At 38.3% G+C, this 19,989-nt stretch overlaps 1 protein-coding gene across 1 annotated transcript; it reads right to left on the bottom strand.

Moving 5' to 3' along the window:
• Positions 1-520: 520 nt before the first annotated feature.
• Positions 521-19,737, bottom strand: Dipk2a (divergent protein kinase domain 2A). The gene is made up of 3 exons (XM_052187643.1): positions 18,951-19,737; positions 6,632-6,935; positions 521-3,293 (listed from the first exon to the last, which is right to left on the bottom strand). Exons 1-3 carry the CDS (start codon positions 19,605-19,607, stop codon positions 2,962-2,964), a joined length of 1,293 nt encoding a protein of 430 aa, XP_052043603.1. The 5' UTR covers positions 19,608-19,737; the 3' UTR covers positions 521-2,961.
• Between the last annotated feature and the right edge of the window lie 252 nt (positions 19,738-19,989).

Here is a 19,989-nt window from a genome sequence, read left to right as displayed (position 1 = left end):
GAAATTGGAGGGTTTATGAAAAACTTTCTGCATTGGCTGTTACTATTTATTTTTGATTGGTTACACTGTAGTTTTGTTGGAAGAGAACACACCTAATGCTTACTCCTGAATTTGCTAAAGAAAGCTTAGGCAAGCAGATTTTGATGAAGCTAAAACATGCTTGGTAACTTTGGAAGTTACTGTAATAGCTATGAACATCATGTAATTCTCTTATGCATATTTGAATTTTTCTAAGCTCTTTTTTTCAGTTCTTAGTAGTAAATTTAAAAAGTCACTATCACAGAAAAATAAGACATTCCTTAAACCCAGTTTCCATCCAACTGAGACAATTTCCAAAAACTGTAACAAAAGTGAAATATCTATTTTATTTATGTATGTATGTATGTATGTATGTATGTATGTATCTATCTATCTATCTATCTATCTATCTATTTATTTATTTATTTGCTGGCTGTTTTGCTTTTTGGCTCAAGAAAAACTTGCATACTTGAAGACAGAGTAGACAAAGTATGGTTCTTAAAGTATTCTTTATTAAGATCATTAAAAGTTGCAGAAACAACTTTATATTATAAAGGCACAGGGAGACAGTTCTGATAAAATACTCAAATGAAACAGTAACGTACAGTACAAAAGACAATTTAAATGCACATACAAACCCCAAATGTTTGATTCAAAAATATTTTACTGCGTCTATTAATGGGCAATGATTAAAAATATAAATTGCTGCTGTATAATAAATATCTGAGTGTGAACATCTTGATAGCAAAGAGAACAAAATATTTATTGCTTTTCACATACATATTTTTCCCTGTAATTTTAAATTCCTAATTCTTTTACTCTCTTCTCAAACTTCTCCAAAGATAAAAGAAATTCCACATCATCTCTAATGGTAGTTATACCTGAAGTAGCCATCACTGCCTCGAGGGCTTCTTTACTTCTCATTCTGTAATCACAACCACAGTCATGCACCAAAAATATGATGCTGTTTGTGAAACCACAGAAGGCTCACTCTCCTGTGAATTCCAGCCTCCATGTTATGAATAGGTGGAAAATATAATGGTGTTCTGTTTTGAAATTCTGTACTTTAATGTAGCTCTAAGGACACAACAGATTTGAATGATTTTTCCTCCTCCTTCAAAAGTTTTTTGAATTTGTAAAAAGTTAGCCTAGCAAGATCTTCAGTGTTTCATTGAGAGCTATGCACTATACTGATGTTTAAGAAGAAACACAATGCAATCTGTTTTATAATAGATCCCTTACCCTATATCTTCCCAGTTTTAAACTTGGATTAACTTTATTGCTGTCTTCCTCCACTTTGGATTAACAAACTAATTTAAGATGGTACAAAGAGAATTTCCATCATAATAATCAAATAACATGAAAGTGTCATTCTAAATAATGACATTTCAACTTAAGAAGTATCAATGCTAATATATCTGATAAAGTTACTTGACCACATCATGTTCAGATGGTAGATAGCAGCTACAAATGCACCTGGCATGGGCTTGAGAATCAATAAATAGTTGCTAAATGAATGAGAAGGACAAACTTGGCTTTGGTTGTGCATGTTTTAATCACTTTCTGATTTCAGTAAGTCAGTCCAGAACCCACTACCCCAAACTTTACTGAAAACAAAAGAAACTACTTCAAACAGAAAAATATTACTTGTGCTAAGTGAGAGCCAACTTTTACAAAGAACAATTTTTAAGTAGACAAAATTTTTACACAGTTGTTAATTTTTCTACTCACATATTTAAATTTGATGTTCTGATATTTAGCAACTGGGTAAAGAAGATAGATCACAATGGGCAGACAAGCTTTACAGTAAAAATTATTAGTGTATCAGTAAGCAAAAGGTTCTGATGCCTAATTGAATTCCAACAATGATTACCATGTTCATTTTGGAGAAACTACCAATGAATAAAAGGTAGGTCTTTATGATATACATTTTTTTTATAAGTAGTAGCTCAACTGTCAGCATTAAAGGGACAGGTAGATCTTAATTTACGAGTGACAGCTAAAATACTGAAGTGGGATAAGAAGGTGACCAATTCTATTTTCAGTTCTAAACATAGGAATGTGTCTAATATTTCTTTGGCATATGCATTACTATCTTGGACTAGTTAGCATTTAGAAACATTGACTTTTATTGTTTCTTCAGTCAAAGTTATCGAAGTATAGACAGCTAGTGTATTATTCTTGAAGCCTTTTATGATGCAGTGACGTTTTGTAGCATATGCTGAACATCATGTTCAGTGTACACCTATAATTACTGGCATTGAGGGATTTAACTCTTAAATAACCTGAAATGATCTTATCATGCAACGGTAAAGCATAGAAGGTTGGGGAGAGGTAAATTATTTACATGATGAAATACTAAGATCTCTGTAAAAACAGTAAACCTGGGAGTCCTGCCCTAACAGTTAAGTATGTACCGCATAGCACTGAATGAAAACTACTTATATTAAAATTTAAATGAATACCTATAATAACCCGGGTGTGTAAAACTTTTAAAAAATGGAAGATGATTTTACACATCAGAAGGAAAATGTGGCCTATAAAACAGGCCAATCTAGCTTGACATTCAAAGTAAATGCAAGAGATTCACAAAATCATGATAGAAATGCAATCTAAGTACCAAGTACCCTTTGATACACAAGCCATGTAACTATCAGACTCCTTTCCAATAGCTTAACAATATCATCCACTCGGGTATGGGAACGGGAAAAGCAGTCAATGGTAACTCAATCTCCAAAGTGAAGAACAGACTTGCAGAAGCATCATGAGAACTTTGATGTGCAGTAATGTCTTATTTTGATGGGTGTTAATGTAAGATCTATCAGAAAAAGTTCATCATCCTCCGATGCCATACGTCCACACTTTGTTTATTCTAGGCAGTTTTTTGGTGGTTTAGTTTTGCCAGTGCTATTTCAGCAAAGAAATGGAAAAGATCGCTGCCGACTACCTCACATTGTGACTCAACTGTGCTAGATAGCCACGCAGTTCTTTTGCAGCCTGGAACCGGCCATAACGTTTCTTGGGGTTGGTGCACTCATCCAGCAAGGCCTCTAGTCGACCATCTTTGGCAATTTCACTTGGTGGATCGTGAAGGAGTCCTCCAGAGGTGCCACGCCAGGTGGCATGTCTAGATAAGAGGTTCTGACAAACAGCATAGTAATTGTGGTCCACAGTGACTCGAGCACAGAGAATTTCCTTTGAAAATGATAAGCAAGCTTCCTTGTCACAGTCATCGAACTTGCTCTCATACCACACGTCCCAATTCTCAGGCTTATCTGTGAAAGAAAAATCAGAAATGTTTATTTGAAAAACAACTTCCTATGGTTCTCAGATAAAGCATTCTGTTAATTAATAGACCTTTGTTCTCTACCCTTATGTATAAAATATAATGGTAAGAATTAAGTATTTCAATATACTAATTCATAAAATCATTTAGCAGGATCTCAGGTAGAAGGATCAAATAAGGTCCAATTTTTCAGGTTCATCTAGAATTTCCTCTAACTTAGGATCATAGAGTATCACATAATGGAATGATCTAGATCTAGATTTCTGCCTAGCGTGTCAGGCGGTTACATAAAAACACCTTATCTTAGATCTTAAAAGATAGCAGGTAAAAAAAAAAAAAAAAAAAGATAGCAGGTCAAGAAATAAGAGAAAACAGCATGGCCGCCCATAAGACATTGCACAATGGGATGCACATGGGGACACTAGTCCACCCAGCTGAGGAAACAGCAGAGTATGAGACACATACCAAGAAATAGGCACAGATGAATCTAAAACAAAACAAAATAAAACATCACAACAAAGCAAGGTGTCACTTGCCTGGGCATTTACTGCTCAGAAAGGTAACTTTGGGTTAAAGCCAGGAAGGGGAAGGATGATCATGGCAGGCCCCTGAGATGGCTTAGCAGATAAAGCTGAACCTGATGACCCACACGATGGAAGGTGACACAAGATTCTCCAAAGTTATCCTCTGGCTCCATGCATATACCATGGCATACCCACATCCATATACATATACCCACAGACACACAAATAAACAGAACTTTTTAAAAAGTTACCTCAGCAATTAAAGTAGGTCTAGAAAGAAAAACCAAATCAAAGAAACATTTGAAACAAAAACAAAGTTTAAGGTTCTGACTGGATGGCAAGGCAGGAAATAGTCACATAATGGAGTGAATATTTTATAATATAAAATAAGACATTCAGGTAGGCCTGTTATATATGTGAACAGAATTAGATTTGAAGTTCTAAGTTTAAATTCAGAAGAGTAACACCCATATTGAAAATCCAAAAGCATACAAGTGCTTGGTGGAGTCCAGGCTTTAAGAGCAGGTAGCTAGTGCACACAAAACAGATGAGTCCCTTCTGCACTCAGAAAAGCCCAGAAGCAAAAGAGTCTTCCAGGAAAACAAAAGACCATTATTCCTGAGACATCAAGGATAATGGATAGACAGATACTGAAAAGAAAGCAAAATAAGACCAAGTCACACACACCACACACCGTACCCTGTAAGAAATCTGGATTCCACCAGAACAATGAGAGGTCATCAGAACCATTTAAGAGAGGTCATCAGAACCATTTAAGCAAGGGAAAACTGTTGGCGTTAACTAAGAGAAAGTAAGCTACAACTTTTCAAATGGAAAGCATGACATATAACCCTACAATAGCCACAGAAAGGAAGAAGGGAGCAGGACCCTCAAGTAGTACCCTCCCTGTGGGAGGATCTATGACAAGTCAAGAAATCAGAAACGTGTTTGGTGAGCACAGAATCTGAACATGGTGTTAAGAAAAAATAAGCCCTGGGCAGGATTGCAATGATCATAGAGAATGCAGTGACTATACTCTACAGTGACTATCCAGCCACATGGACCAGGCACCACAACTTGGAAATGCTTATAGGTAACCTAAAACTGCTCTTATCCCTTATGTCCAGGGCTGAGACAGCTAAAGTAAGATTCTCACCAAGGAGCAACAATTCTTGGGTAAAGAAAGGTCTTAGTGCATAGCCCTAACTGGCTTCTAACTCAGTATATACCCTAAACTGGTTTAAAACTTGTGATACTCCTGGGTTACCTGCTTGAGGGTTGAGAATGAGAGCTGGTTTCCCTAACATTGCTTTTGTTAGCCAAATTACTGCACAATATAGCTTACTTATCCTTGACACTTTGAAGTTCCTACAGCATTTGAATTTCAAAACATTTCCGACACTTTGCCTACCAATCATGCAGAGAGCTCACAAATAAATAGACTGCAAAGTCTGGATGAAGATATACTCATTACTGTTAAACTAAAGTCAGATCTGCAGTGCTAGAAATTACCCAAGTTAAAATGAGATAAAACCACCACAATGGAGACCCCAGGAGAGAATAGAACACCCCTTAAAAACCCTGCAGAGAAATGAACCCTCCACAAGAGCAGCTACACTTTGCAACAGCATGAACTTCCTTTTGCATTAAATTAAACAAGGGCGTCTCAACTTTTTCCATGCACAGCCTCCTTCTGCTAAAGAAACGCTTCTTCAATTCTGAATACATAGGAATATAAATCAAATATTTGACAAGAAACCATAAAACAATTTTAAAACAATTATTTGATATATGGTTGCATCGTTTATTAAAGAAAGGAAAAATTCATACCAAGGAGATGAATGTGTATTAACTTTATGCAAAAATTAACTCTCAGTTGAGTAACTAATACTGCAAAACAAAGAATCATTTTTTTCAGAGTTCAATAGTTTGAATTTGTAATGGTCAGTGCTGAGAATGCTCCTGTGTACAGGTACCTACCAGAAACTAGCAGAATTCTCTTTAGAGCCATTTCAGAAATTACTAGTCAGTCTGTTCTAATCCCAAACAAAAATTGATTTTTTTAACTGAAAACTTAAGCCAGCAACTAAAATAGGAATTTTTAATATCAAATATCCTGACATAATACAATCTAAAAACCCACTTATTTGAAATTTACATGCCAAGGAATGATTGTAAGAAAATATAGTTTTTTATGGTCCAACATTTCTATAGCTTATATAAATTGTTTGCAATTCATGAGACCCAGCAGCCTCCAATCTGTGTCAAGGTGATCCAGGCAGCAGTGACTGATGGTGTATGGGGTGACAGTGAGCTCTGTGCTTTGCACAGCACACAGTTCAAAATCTAGGCTGCAGTGAAGTTACATGATACAACACAAGCAATCACTTGCATAAATATCTCAGATTCTTTATTTACTTGATTATGAATTAATTTTTGTTAGTTGCACAATTTAGAATTCTTTGACTATTATCAAATTTTTCCACAGCCCCCACATTTGGTTATATAACCCTTTCTAATGTTGTGACCCAGTTTATCAATCTGTGTCCTATACTACAGAACACAGTATGGCAAAAGATGTATACACATACACATACTTCCACAGACTCCATGCATACACAAGGAATGGGTGGGCTGTATTCATTTAAACACAGATATTTTACTAGATATAAAGAAGATATATAAAGAATGATCCTGGTCATACAAAATTTTTAAAAAAGATCTAAGGTTGTCATCTTAAAAAGATTGTGATTTTATTACAAATAGAACATTTAAAAGATAAAATAGAAAATTATATACTTACTTTGTCTAATTAATCTTTTGTCAGCAACTAAAACATTCTCAGCATCCACAATGATTACCTTCCCATCTCTTGGACCAACTGCAAAGTTGTCAAAGCTGACATCCAGGAGGTAGAGTGCAAACTCAAAGTCATTGTTTGTAAGCTGCTCTGCTATCTCCATTAGCTGCCAAGCAAGGTCAACTCTTTTCTCCCACGGTGCATTGAAATAACTCCACAGTTCTTCTCCAACATAGTTTACAGCCACCATCCTTCCACAGGCTCCGAGATATTTTGCAAATGGCCAACCTTCATCAGACGGAAAACTCTACAAAAGAATTATCTCAATATTATAATACAGTCTGATGAAGTTACCTTAGGTGTCTCTCCCCAGATGCTGTCAGTGGGGATTCCTACCAGGTACAGTTCACCAGTATAAACCTCACCTTCCCTCCTCACTCAACCATTACCATAGACCTGAAAGCATGTGAAAAACTTTGTATTTGAAATCTGTGACAAGTACTACTTTTCAATATCTCAGAAACAAATTTACCAATACAAGGCAAGAGACACTGTCTTTGTTATCAATTCTAAAATCATTTATACTTTTCTCTATCTTTTTGATTTTTTTATACATATATAAGCAATCAATGGTTTCCTTTGAATGAATAGTCCTGAAAAATACACCAACCAGTAGTTATTTACCTGGTTAAGCACCTTGCTAATGTAGGCCATAAAGATGAACTACAGAGACTTTGTTTAGCTACAGGCTTTTATTTTAGAACAGACACTGAATAAATCCAATGGTGTTAGTAACTATACTAAAGTCTGTACACTTCTAGAGGCTCTAACCAATCCAGAAGCAGTCAGGACAATGCTGGGAAGGATTACTGGATGTTTAACAATATCCAGGCCTGGGAAAGAATACACTAGTCTCAACATGGCTTCCATTCCGACCACCCATGGACTTGGGTTAGTCTTGTTTCAACATCTCAAAATTATTTCTTTTCACATTATTGAAGTTTTCTAATGAACTTTTTAACTACAAGGAAGATTCTAGTTCTAAATCAAAAGTAGTGTCTTTAAAACCATAAACAAGTCATTTTTAACTGAATTATCACCTAGATCTGCCCATGATCCCATGCTGGGAATCCAAATTAAGGCCCTGTGCATACCAGGCCTTACAAAGGAGCAGCCTCCCTGGCCCCAGCAAAGATACTTCCTACCACTAATTATGCTGCAACCAAAGTGAATACTGGAGAAAGACAAAAGATGGTTAAGAGTTAATTATTAGTTTCATGTGTAAGGTTATACAAGGCCAGGTTTGTGTCAGTCTTGTTCTTAGCTGGAAAAAAAAAAATGAAATGATGCTTAAACCAGCATTAAAGGAGAGGGGTAAAACCAAGAAGACAGCAAGTACAACCTTAAAAGCTCCCAGAGAACCAACTTCTATTGTCAAACTCTGGATAACCTACATACACTTGAAGAGCCAGAGGTATGGCCTTTCTTCTTTAAAACTACATTCTCACTTTGCACCCCATTTAAGTCTAAATATATACAACAACCATACTTTGCATATACAACTTTTACTTTTAAGTATTCTATGACAAAATACAATAATTATATGAAAAGATATCATGGATCTTAAATATAGTAAATTAATGGATTCACTCTGAGGGCAGAGACAACAGCTACTTAGTCCTTAGGAATTAGAGGTAAATGTGTCTTTTAATCCTTAACAATATTTTTCTTTCTCTTGGTCACTGAGAAAAGTGACAGATCACTCAGGAGAAATGTGCAGTGCAGACACTGTTCACAAACCACACGCTGTTTCAACTTTCCTCTCAATTTAAAATATCTCATGACCTTGACATTTTTGTTAGACAAATGGCTACAGCAGACTTGCCTATTTATAAGAAGTGTGAATGCATAAAGATCCTGACACAAAAATGGAACACTAAAAGTTTAATAAGTATGTGGAATTACATTATTTTATCATGTAAAAAGTAAAACAAAACCACCTCCATACAGTGTATTATTCACGCGCCATATTGTAGAACAGACACAAGCATCTTTGTGAAAATAAAATGGTCTTTGACAACAAGAGAAAAGGGATCCCTGCCAACATCTGCACAGGTACAAATGCCTCCTTGTTTTTGGAGCCTTTCCAACTGGCAAGCAACAGTCAAATGTACACTTCATTAACCGCGCCCTCATAGAGGAGGGTAAAATATATGAACAAATGCCATATTGAACAACTTTTATATTAGCATTGTGACTGCTCATGATTTTTAACTGACATGCCTCATTTTAAGGGACAATTCTTTCATGTAGCTTGCTACCTACTCCTTTAGAAGAGCTTTAATCACTGAAGTCACACCATTTGCTTATAAGACAGTACTATTTCATTGTATAATCAAAGCACTCTTCATTAATGAGAACTGATCTTTATTAAATGTGCTGTAGTTAAAAAAAAATTAAAAAACAAAAAAACGGCTCGGGGGTTGGAAGCCAAGTTTAAAACAACCCTGGCTTACAACCAAATTACCATAGCCAAGCAGAATTTGAAAGACATTTGAATTCATTAGATTTTGGATTTGTTAAATATCAAGTAATATAGAAAATGAGACTTTTTTTTGTTTTGTTTTGTTTTGTTTCTTGTTTTTTTCTAAATAGCAAACTCCTATGGATATAAATCACAGTAGCTGAGATTAAAAAGTTTATTATGGAGGCCTAGATTTCCTTACTTAAAACAAAAATCTGATATTCAAATTATCTGAAACCAGAGAGTCCCATTTCATCTGAAATATGCAATTATTTTAATTATTTACTATTTACAATTGAAAAATGTGCAAGTGCTTCCCAAACGAAGATGAATTTTCAGACTTAGAATAGTACCAAGGGCAGATGTAGCGTGGCCTCTCAACTTTTTATATAAATGTTTGTGAATTATTGCATGTACAAAATATAGACTATGAATGTTATAAAAGTGAAGACTGCATAAAGGTACAAGACAGTTGTAAAACTATATATTTGCTTTTCCATTAATGTACTTTAAAAATTAAATTAGTGACAACACAAAGACAACTCTAGAGTATTAATGTAAACTACATAAAGTAGGAAGCATGTGGCAGAGTGACAGAACACTTACACATTATGTATGAGCCCTGGGGTCCACATGGAAATGACTGGGGTCCACAAAGACACAGAGAGATGAGTTAAAATAGTTAATCTAAGCGTGATTAAACTGCTAGGATCTAAATATTATACATGCCTTCAGTATTAACCTGAGAAATAAAATGTTTTGGTCTTGAAATACAATACAGATTATCACATGTCAGCATTTTGTTTATTCTTGGACAATAAAACCATAGGCGCACTGACACTATCTAAAAACCGGAAATTTACAAAGGCCATCTTCTATTATACAAAACCAAAACCAAACAGGAGGCAAAAAACATGGAGCTCATACATGATTTACACATAAAGATTAAGGGAAAAGACTAACTCAGTTGTTACACTTTCTATAAGATAGTCTGAAGAGAATTTCTACACTAAAAGGAAAGTATTACAGTGTATATAAGAATACTGGGTTTGAAATTATAAAGCAAGGACTCAAATGCCCACCTCAATCTCTACATCTCATTACCTGAACATAATCCCCACCGACCCAGCCCCCTCCAAACTCTCAGCCAAACTACATCTCTCATGTGCTACAGCAGTTTCACGGTTTGGTTTCACTAAGAATACGATTTCATATGTTAGCACACCTGGGATATTCTTATCACATCTACAGTCAGTCAGTCTAATAAACACACTTCGGGTTGGCTTAAATAGAGAACATGGAGGGGAATAGCCCTACACCATTCTGTATCATAATATCTGCTTGAAGAATGCTGCTGTATGTTAACAGCACAGGTTATGTACTTGCCTTTATAAAATCAGAGAAAATTCTTAAATAGTGGAACACTGGATTGAAAACTGATAGTAGCCTTCTTTGAATCTATCTTGACTATTGCAAAAGAACTATAGCTGGTCTGACTTTGCCTTTCATTACTTCTGGGCTTTATGCAATTAACACTGTGCTAATAATCCACAATTATAATGGTTTATAATCCACATAACCAACTCAACATATTTGAATCCGTCTTTCTTTCTATTAAACACAATGATTTTGTTTTTGATTTTTGGTAGTAATCAGTTAATGAAGCATTTGGAATTTGTTTTGTATGCATTATCACATTTTAAAAGTTTTGCATTATTATGAATACATTATACATTTTTATAACCATCACATTTTATTTTATTTTTTTAGGATAACAGCTAACAAACTTGTACAACCCACTAGGAATTAAAACTCCTAGAGAACAATGAATAGATTTAGTGGTTCTTCAGGAAAATAAGCACATTTTGGATGAATATGTAGATTTGGAGAAGCAGATCTTTAGAAAGTTCATTAAAATCAGAGTGCATAGGCTTTTCAAAAACCCTGCCTAACGAAAACAATGGTATAAAAATCATTCCAGTTTTACAGAGGAAAACAGATCTCAAAGGACTTACTAGTTCCCTATAAATGACATATGACTAACAGATTAAAATAAAGTCAACTTATAAACACTAGTACTCTATTGTCTTTTACTCCTATGTAAGCAATATTAGTTTTATATACAAAAATTTAAGTAACCAAATATTTTTCACAGAATACTAGCATTCTATTGAAAAGTATATAACTTCAATTCATGAGAAAATATCAAATAAACACATGAGAAATGTGTTACCATTTATGTTTTTTTTTAAAAGAAGATTCCTAATAAACTAACTTCAAAAGCCTATCACTTAACAAAATATACAACCTAAAATGTCCATCAGTTTTCCTCTAACTAGCATTTCTGCACAAAAATATACAAACTTCGAACTTGGGAAAATTTGAAGAAAGCCAAGTGTTATAAGGAGTACAGAAATGTTTAAAGGCTTAATTTCAATAGTAGAATTATTTTAAAAGCCCATATCTGAATGAAATCCCAGTGTGGCAATACATGTTGTAACAGCTGTTCATACAGATTAGTCAACTGTGCTGTGCTGGTGACAGACTAATGTGCTCACAGTTTTGTGAACTGTCTAGAGGGGGAATACAGTAAAGTTACTAGGAAAATTTAATAGTTACTATTCTTTACTAGAAATTCTTTACTAGAATTTCTATGAGATCTTAGCTTCTTAATTAAATTGGAAAGTAATGGCTAAAAATTTATCACAAATATAGCAAACACCTAAAAACTCAAGTTATTTTAAGTCTCAGGATATGCCTCATTTATCATGAAATCATCTTTTGAATGTCATTTTCCACCTGCCTCAAGTTCCACCATTAACCAATGCTCTGAAAATAGCAAGGTTGTGTTAACTGAACATCCTGTCAAATGGCTGTATGCAAAATTGAAAACCAATGTCACATATACTAACAAAAACCTACCTAAATTAAACAGAAATAAGTCATCTTGTAGAACAGCTTTTACACACACACACACACACACACACACACACACACACACTCTGCCAAAACTCACTTGGCAAAGCTTTATGCAAAAATGTACTAATCTCAACAGATCCTTTCTTACCTACTCTACAAACAGCAACTGTTACCCACATTTCTAACTTGAATGTTTAAGTACAAACATTTGCTACCAATTAAAAAAACATTAAAAGAAATAAGAGCACATTCTTAGGACCCGATAACCTAAGAATGTGATCTTATTTTCTTCAGTCAACACAGTACTGGTTACCTTGGTTCCAAACACAGCCCTTCTTAATTAAGGACAGTAAAACATCTGCGAACAGCAGTGTCTTCCATCATTACATAAATGCCAGGCGCTGGTTTACAGAGATTAGTATTCTCATTGTCTTAAATTTAAGATGAAATGAAACCCAATTTCCCCTGCCCATTTCTTCTGTGTGCCTTCTTACGATAAAGTCTAAGAGTAGACTCTAAGATTTCTTTTACTTCTTTTTACAGCTTTAACCCAACAAGTCTTTGGAGCTACTTTCCTTAAATTCATTTTCCAAAACTACTTTTAATTCTCCACTGCTTTGAAAATAAACTGAGCTCACCCAATCTGAGTACCCTCTATCTTACGCTCAACTAGCCTTCCCTAGGCCCATGCAACAAGCCTTCCACCAGAGACCCTCCCTGAATTTTTACCACCAGGGAGCTTCCTTGTCTTCTTCATCAAATGTTAAAATTCAAAATTAGGTTTTTTTTTGTGTGCTGCCCAATCTCAAAGCTGAAGCCATGCAAACTGTATCCCACTGTCACCTCCGCTGTAATCCAAAGGTGTATACAACAGTGGCTGGCAGTATTCAGCAACGGCATCAAGACTCTGATGTCACCTCTATCATTCAGTGATGTCAATGTAATGAATAAAATTGTAACTAATGGTTTACCAAGAAAAAGAATTTGTTTTGTATTTATGATACTCCACTTACCTCATATGGGACAAATGTCTAACCCCCCTTTAAATGATTGTCCCTAGTAAACCAGAACCTGAAGTAACAGCTATGTAGGATATGTGTGTGTGTGTGTGTGTGTGTATAAGGAAGGTGGCATATGAATATCTGAATATCTGCCAGGGTAAATCCAATGTATTCAGGCATATATATCAGTATAATACACTAAAGGTAAATAATCTTTCAACTACTATAGCTGTTTGAAAACTAAAGTTTTCAAAGAATATATTGGAAAGATTTCATGCTTATAAATTACAAATCTTTTACACATATTACTTGAGTATGTTCGATCTCCTTTAATCATTAAAGCAATCCTGTTTGGTAAGCACTAATATCCTCATTCTATTAATTAAACATCAGGGCTGAAACATTTGAGTGATTTGCCCACATGTCATCGAATAACATCATGTTATTACAGACTATAATGGGCACAATTTGAGCAAAGACTTCACTTTTACATCACCAAACTGGCAAAATCTCTCCCCTTCAATATTCAATCCCTCAATGAGACATCTAATGTGTATAATAAACTTTCATTGTATAGACACTGCTGTAGGCAGATGTTTTACTGTCCTTAAGAAGGGTTGTGTTTGGAACCAAGGGAACATCTAATGTTATAATAAACTGGTGTGTGTGGGGGGGGGGGGGAAGTGTCCTATACACTAAGCTATACTTGTGGCCAAGGGTATTCTCCCTAACTTCTTTGTGCAAATGTCTTACAAGACAATTTGAAGAACATACAAAATTCAATTATTTTGACTGCAAGTCTAATAAGCTCTTTAGTATTTCACAGATAACTTCTTTGAAAATTATATGTTGGATAAATGATTTTAATATATATTTTTTTCCTTTTTTGTTCATCATATTCATTTACATTTCAAATGAATACCCCCCCCCCTTATAACTTTCCAAAGGCCAGGCTTGGTAACACATGCCTATAACCCTAGCACTTGGGAAGTAGGACAGGAAGATCAACAGTTCCTGGCTAACACTAAAACTTTACAGGGTTCATAATTAGGATGGATAATTACCCCCACGGTAGACTCATTTCACAATAGTTTAAAAAAAAAAATCACTGTACCTATAAGAAATGCAAGTCTTTACATCCTGAAGTCCATTATCAGTTTACTACATAGATGAGTGGAAGGGACAGGGATAAATGTCAGCAGTCTGGGAAAACTCAGTAGCAATCAATGACAGATACAGGCCAAAGCAGCCACAAGGTAAAAAAAAAAAAAAAAAAAAAGGTTGAACAAAAACCAATCTTACAATCTTCTGGACAACTAACTCGCTACCCAAGTCCAGCCCACAGGAAACAGAATAACCAGCAACTAAGACAAAAAGATCACTATTTCCAGCAACAAGTGTAAGGACCAACTGTAAGGCAGACTAGCCCCTCCCCCCCATACCCCAGCCAGTGGAAATATGGAAGCATGCTTCCTTAAGGATGTCTGTTTATTGGTTTTCCTAAACAAACAAACAAACAAATAAATAAATAAAATGCCCCTTCATTTTTGGACCCGAGGTATACAAAACTGGTTTTGTTATGTTCATTTGTATTTTCATGAGGTTTAGTCAAGTGTTAAACATGTTAATGAAACCTCAAATATAAACACACACACACACACTCACACAGCGTTTATGAATTTAAGATTAAAAAGTGTTCTCCTCTGCCCTGCAGGGTGTGGGATGCACAGCTGCAGCCCTAGCACTGGAGGCTGAAGTAGGCAGAGAATGCTGAACACCAAGAGAAAACCACGCACCAACCTCTAATGTGTTTTGAAGCCTAAACACAGGAATGCAGTTATTAAATCAGCTGCCAGAGGGAGAAAATGAAGGAGCCACAGCCCGCCGTCTAAACCTTCCAAGGAGAAAACACCCATTCTGGAAACTACTGCTAAACAAGATGCTTGGCTCATTATTTTTCTCTTCCTTAACAGGACTTTAGTTTTGAAATCTGAGTACATATGCGTAAAATTTAGATATAAGAAAAGCTTGAAAGATTGTTTGATCTGGCCTCAAATTCACACCCTAGCAGAGACCTAGCACCCCAGTCCAGTCCTCTTTTAGAAGAGATTAATTAAATCCATTAGTTAAAGCTAAACTTAGAAAACAAACAATAGCAATAAAAAAAAACAGGTTTCTCAAATCAAGAATTTGAGAGCCCCCCAATAGGGCAGAATCAAAGGAACTAATTCAAGAGGCCTATTTAGGAGAAAAGAAAGTTACTCCATTAAAAAAGTGTTTGTCAACTTATCCCAACATTCACCTCAATGGTCATAATCCTCTTTGTCTATTTCAGAAAGTTCTTTTTAACAAGGCACCAAGAAGTACATCGTCCTGAACTCAGGCTGCTGAGAGGGCAAAAGCACTACTCAGCGCTCTCTGCAGACTTCCATTGGGTCTGTCAGAGGGGATGAGCTCAGTATGGCTGAGGTTCAGTTTAGCCTGTCAGCAGCCACACTCTGTGTTTCCGGAAGCTGACCAAGTGTACTAGGTGATTACAGTCCCCCTTCTTTCCGTGTGCTAGCATTTACTCTCTGTTAACCACGCACCAAACCCTACACACAACTCCCCATCCATAATATTTTGCTTTTCACAAGTAAAAGGAAAGCTTAAAAGCCACAGCTTGAACCATGATAATTGAATACTATAAAAATTAAGTCCCATTAAATCCATGATTCAGAAAATGTAAGGCAAACATAGTTCTACCAATAAAACATAGTTAAACAAATTCTTGGCTCTTCTCCCTAAAACAACCAAGGGCTTTCTCAACTTGTTGGTGCTCCTAGGTCAGTCACAGTGGCTGAGATTCAGATACTCCCCACCCTGACCTCATCCCATGTGCAAGAACAGGTAGCAAGAACCAACACCAGCAGAGAAGTTACCTCCCAATATTCTACTTCCCCTTTTAATGACCCAAGATTGTTATCACACACACACACACACACAAGAACCAACAAAAGCCACTGTGGGTACTCCTCCCTCCACAGGATGAGGGCCTGCTAGGTATGAGAATGAGTAGAACCGTAAAGAAATAAGGTTTCTGACATGATAAAGATCCTGAGAACTGTCTTGTCCATTGCAGAACAGCTTTCCTAGAAGCCAGACATGGCCGCGCCCCATAACCTGTAAGACCATCAAGCAACAGAAAGGACTGACTTTCAGCTTCACATTGGAACAGTGACAGCACAAGTAGAGTTTAACACAGGTGTGTGTGTGTGTGTGTGTGTGTGTGTGTGTGTGTGTGTGTCTTACAGACAACATCTTCCACTTCCCTGTTCAGGCCATAACAGGGACTTCATTTTTCACTGTTTCCTAAAATCTAAGAGCGAATGAATTAAACTGATCTGTATTTTCATTTGTTTCACTAATACCTTAAACAAAAGGGGATTCTCAGAGTCATTAGATAAATGACTTAAAAGCATCATTACTATGTCACTTTTGTGAAGAATAGTTTGCTAATGCAAGTTCAAAGGTTTTTTTTTTCCCCTAAAATTTTAGACAATAGAAAATTTAAAAATCTAGTTTGTCATCATCCAGCATCCAAAAATTCATTAGGTGGCTCCCTCTCCTGGAAAAAAGTGAGAGGTGAGTCCAGCTTTAAGTTGTAAAGCACTAGTTCCTTAAAAACACTTTAAAACTATATGAAGCTGTTACAGTAAAACTATATGAAGTTGAAGTAAAGAAGCAAATGGTACTATTAGTACCAAGACAGCTGCTGGCTTTCTAGAAACTGTAGTACTAAATATGCAGTTTGCACAGCTAACACGTAATGTACATGATGATCTGATTTACCATATAAAACAGTATTCTTGACCACAAATGTGGGTATATTTTCAACTGATTCTCAATCACACCACATATACTTTCAAACTCACTACTAAAGATCAAGTGTTTCTGTAAGGGAAGCAGCTACTCCAAGAGGATCTTAGGTTAAGCTCCGCCTCGTCAGGTTGAAAAAAAAGCACTGTTCCACTGGTAGTAAAAACTCCAAAGTGTGTCTTTAACGATTATGTAGCATAATGAAGTATCAGTACCACCCCTGGGAGCTATGCTGTCTAAACTAAAGATGCAATTTATGAATGCCACAGTCTTAGACATTTTCTCACATACATTTATCCTGTACTCAGTGTAATCATCCACCCAGAGCAATTTTGGCATTAGGCTTCAAATAAAGTGAGAAAAATATAAAGTCACAAACACATTTGACTATCTCAACTGCACAACAGGCTGAAACTGCCAAGAGTGTCGAGACACAAAAGCTCCCAGTAAGAGATGGCTTTGTGGTGTGGAAACTACATACCAAAGTTTCTCAAGTTCAGAAAGCCTATGTGTTTAAAGAAGCAAACACAATGTTTAATCATAATATTAATTGTTCCTAATATACCTAGAATCAACCCTATAAAAATCATTCAATAGGTACTCAGTATTTTAAATGTAAAAACTGTATATACCTTAAGTTCAGTACTAAATTTTGGGACCCCAGAGATTTTGACTACAGACTACAGTCAACTGCACTGTTATGTGCTGCCCGGGGACCAACTTTGCTGATATAAATACAGCTTGGAGGGGTGGTGGCTGGGGGCTGGGAATAATACTTAAGGACTCAACCTTTAGAGACTCACTAATCTGGAAACTAATGAATAAAATAATCCTCCAAGCTAGATTAACTGAATTTTACACTGATCAGAGATAAAACAGTAATAAACCATCGGAACTTTAAAATTAAACCATCACATATATCTTAACAGCAACTTGAAATTTTGCTAAGGCTCACAATAGAACTTCATCTGATCAAATATTCATGTTAAGAATGCTTGGCTGAACTAAGCAAGGCTGATTTCTCTTGACTAAGACGCAGAAAACTTGAAAAGAAAAAAAAGCCATAAATAGAGTACATTCCTATTCATAGTTTAATCTACAACAGAAACAAGGTCCAAACCCTCTAGCCATTAGTGACATTCTTAGCGGAGAAAGGGCGTGAACTATACAATCAATTACTTGTGGTTAATTTAAAATCACTTTCCCTAGCACTTGACGTTTAGAACTGGTAACTTTTCTTGCAGTCAAGAGACAAACACCTCTACGGGACAATCTCTGCCCAAGGGCACAGCACTTTAGCCAGAAGGGCTGGGGGTGGGTGGGTAGAAACACAAGTTGCTCCAAAGATAAACCGGATTTTTTTTTTCCCTCTTATCTTTTTTCTTCGGCCGCCACCAGTAAAACGATTCTATTCCATTCTAAAAGGCACGTTTATTTTCGAAATTAAGTCAAAAGAGAGCAAATAAGTCAGTTGGGCTAGAGGCCAGAACTTTTTTGATCCTAGCTCCGACCTAAAAAAAAAAAAAAAAAAAAAAAAAAAACTTAATTCCTTTCTTAACCGGATTACCATACGACTAAGGCAGGTCACAGGATCAGGATGCAAAAGTCCGCCTTGGCCTTTAGCCTTCCCAGCCCAAATCCAACACTTTTCCCCATTTCCCAGCTTCTAATTCCACGCAATGCACGAGTCACGATTTAGCTCCCTTCACATACCACCACCCCACTCTCTGATCTCATCTTTCCCACCTGGCCCCAGAACTAGCTGACTAACAGGGAGATGATCTAAGAAATAAAACAAAGACAGACTTGGGAAAGTTAGGCTAGCCAGATGGGATAGCAAAGGGAAGTGTACCCGCGGTGCCCCAGCCCTCAGAAAGGGGTACAAGGGCTCGCGATCTCACTGGCACTGGCATCCGGACTGGGACAAGCGAGAGGGCGGAAGGAAACTCGCGAAGAGGCATTTGGGGAGAGTTGGGGACGCACTCCCTCTGGCGTCGAAGAGCCCCGCGCCCGCGCCTACCTGTAGCACCAGCGGCTCGGGGTTGAAGGCCAGGGTGAGCAGCAGCTGCATGCGCTCCGAGTCCTTGAGGTTGCGCAGCAGGAAACTGCCCGAGTCCTTGGTCTCGGCGTAGCGGCGTACCAGGCGGTCCAGCAGGCGCTGCGAGGGGCAGTGCACCAGGTCCGACCAACCCTCCACCGCCTCCGGCGTGAGCAGCCGCACGTCGCCGTTGAGACGCGCGAACTCGGTGCGGGGCATGGCCTGGAGCAGGTCGCAGCGCGGCCGGCCGGTGGCCCGCTTGCAGATGCTCTGGTCGAGCTGCGCCAGCTCGCGCTGCGAACCCAGGCGCTTGAGCACCACGCGCCGGCGGCCGCCCTCGCGGGGCTCGCCGTACTGCGCGAAGTACACGTTCTTCACGTTGAGGAAGTCCAGCAGGCGCAGGCGGCCCCACGTCTCGAAGCCCACCTGGCCGTTGAGGAATCGGCGGCACCAGCTCGTGCCGAAGCACGCCGGGCACTTATTGAGCTGCAGGAAGCGCCGATCGGCGAGCTCGTTGCGCTGCCAGGAGGCGAGCAGCGACGGCGAGTGCAGCAGCATCAGCACCAACAGGCTGCCGAGCGCCGCCAGCTTCAGTGCACGGGACAGGCGGCCCAGCTTCAGGGGCACCAGGCGCCACATCCCGCCCGCGCGCGGCAGCGGCCGGGGTCGGGGCGGGCGAGCGCACCCCGGGCCGCCCCACGGCGCCGAGGCCCGCGGCGCAGAGCAGACGGAGGGCGGCAGCCAAGAAGCCCGAGAACGGGCTGCGCCGGCCAAGCGCGGCGACTTCCCGATCGGCTGTCTCCACAACTCCCGGCGCCCTCCTCCGAGCTCCCCGCCCTCCGACTCCGCGGGCGCCGCCTCCTTGCCCGCCAAGTTATAGAGGCGCAGAGGGGAGGGGGGAGGGAGGGAGCGCGGGATCCGCGGCCGCGCGCACGCGCACTCCCGCCCGGGACGCTTGAGCTGTGCCCGCTGGTCCCGGGCGAGCAGCGCGCGCGGGGGCGACTGAGAAGTCCGCACGCCT

Source organism: Apodemus sylvaticus, chromosome 7, assembly GCF_947179515.1.
Source record: "Apodemus sylvaticus chromosome 7, mApoSyl1.1, whole genome shotgun sequence".
Classification (NCBI taxonomy): domain Eukaryota; kingdom Metazoa; phylum Chordata; class Mammalia; order Rodentia; family Muridae; genus Apodemus; species Apodemus sylvaticus.
This window is presented reverse-complemented; position numbering and strand designations above follow the sequence as displayed.

Excerpts from the sequence above, each read along its gene's own strand:
- Dipk2a (XM_052187643.1), bottom strand. The coding sequence starts at position 19,607 with ATGTGGCGCCTGGTGCCCCTGAAGCTGGGCCGCCTGTCCCGTGCACTG. Across the intron at positions 6,936-18,950 it reads CCGAGCCGCTGGTGCTACAG|AGTTTTCCGTCTGATGAAGG; the intron begins GTAGGCGCGGGC and ends ATTCTTTTGTAG. Across the intron at positions 3,294-6,631 it reads CAAAAGATTAATTAGACAAA|ATAAGCCTGAGAATTGGGAC; the intron begins GTAAGTATATAA and ends TTTCTTTCACAG.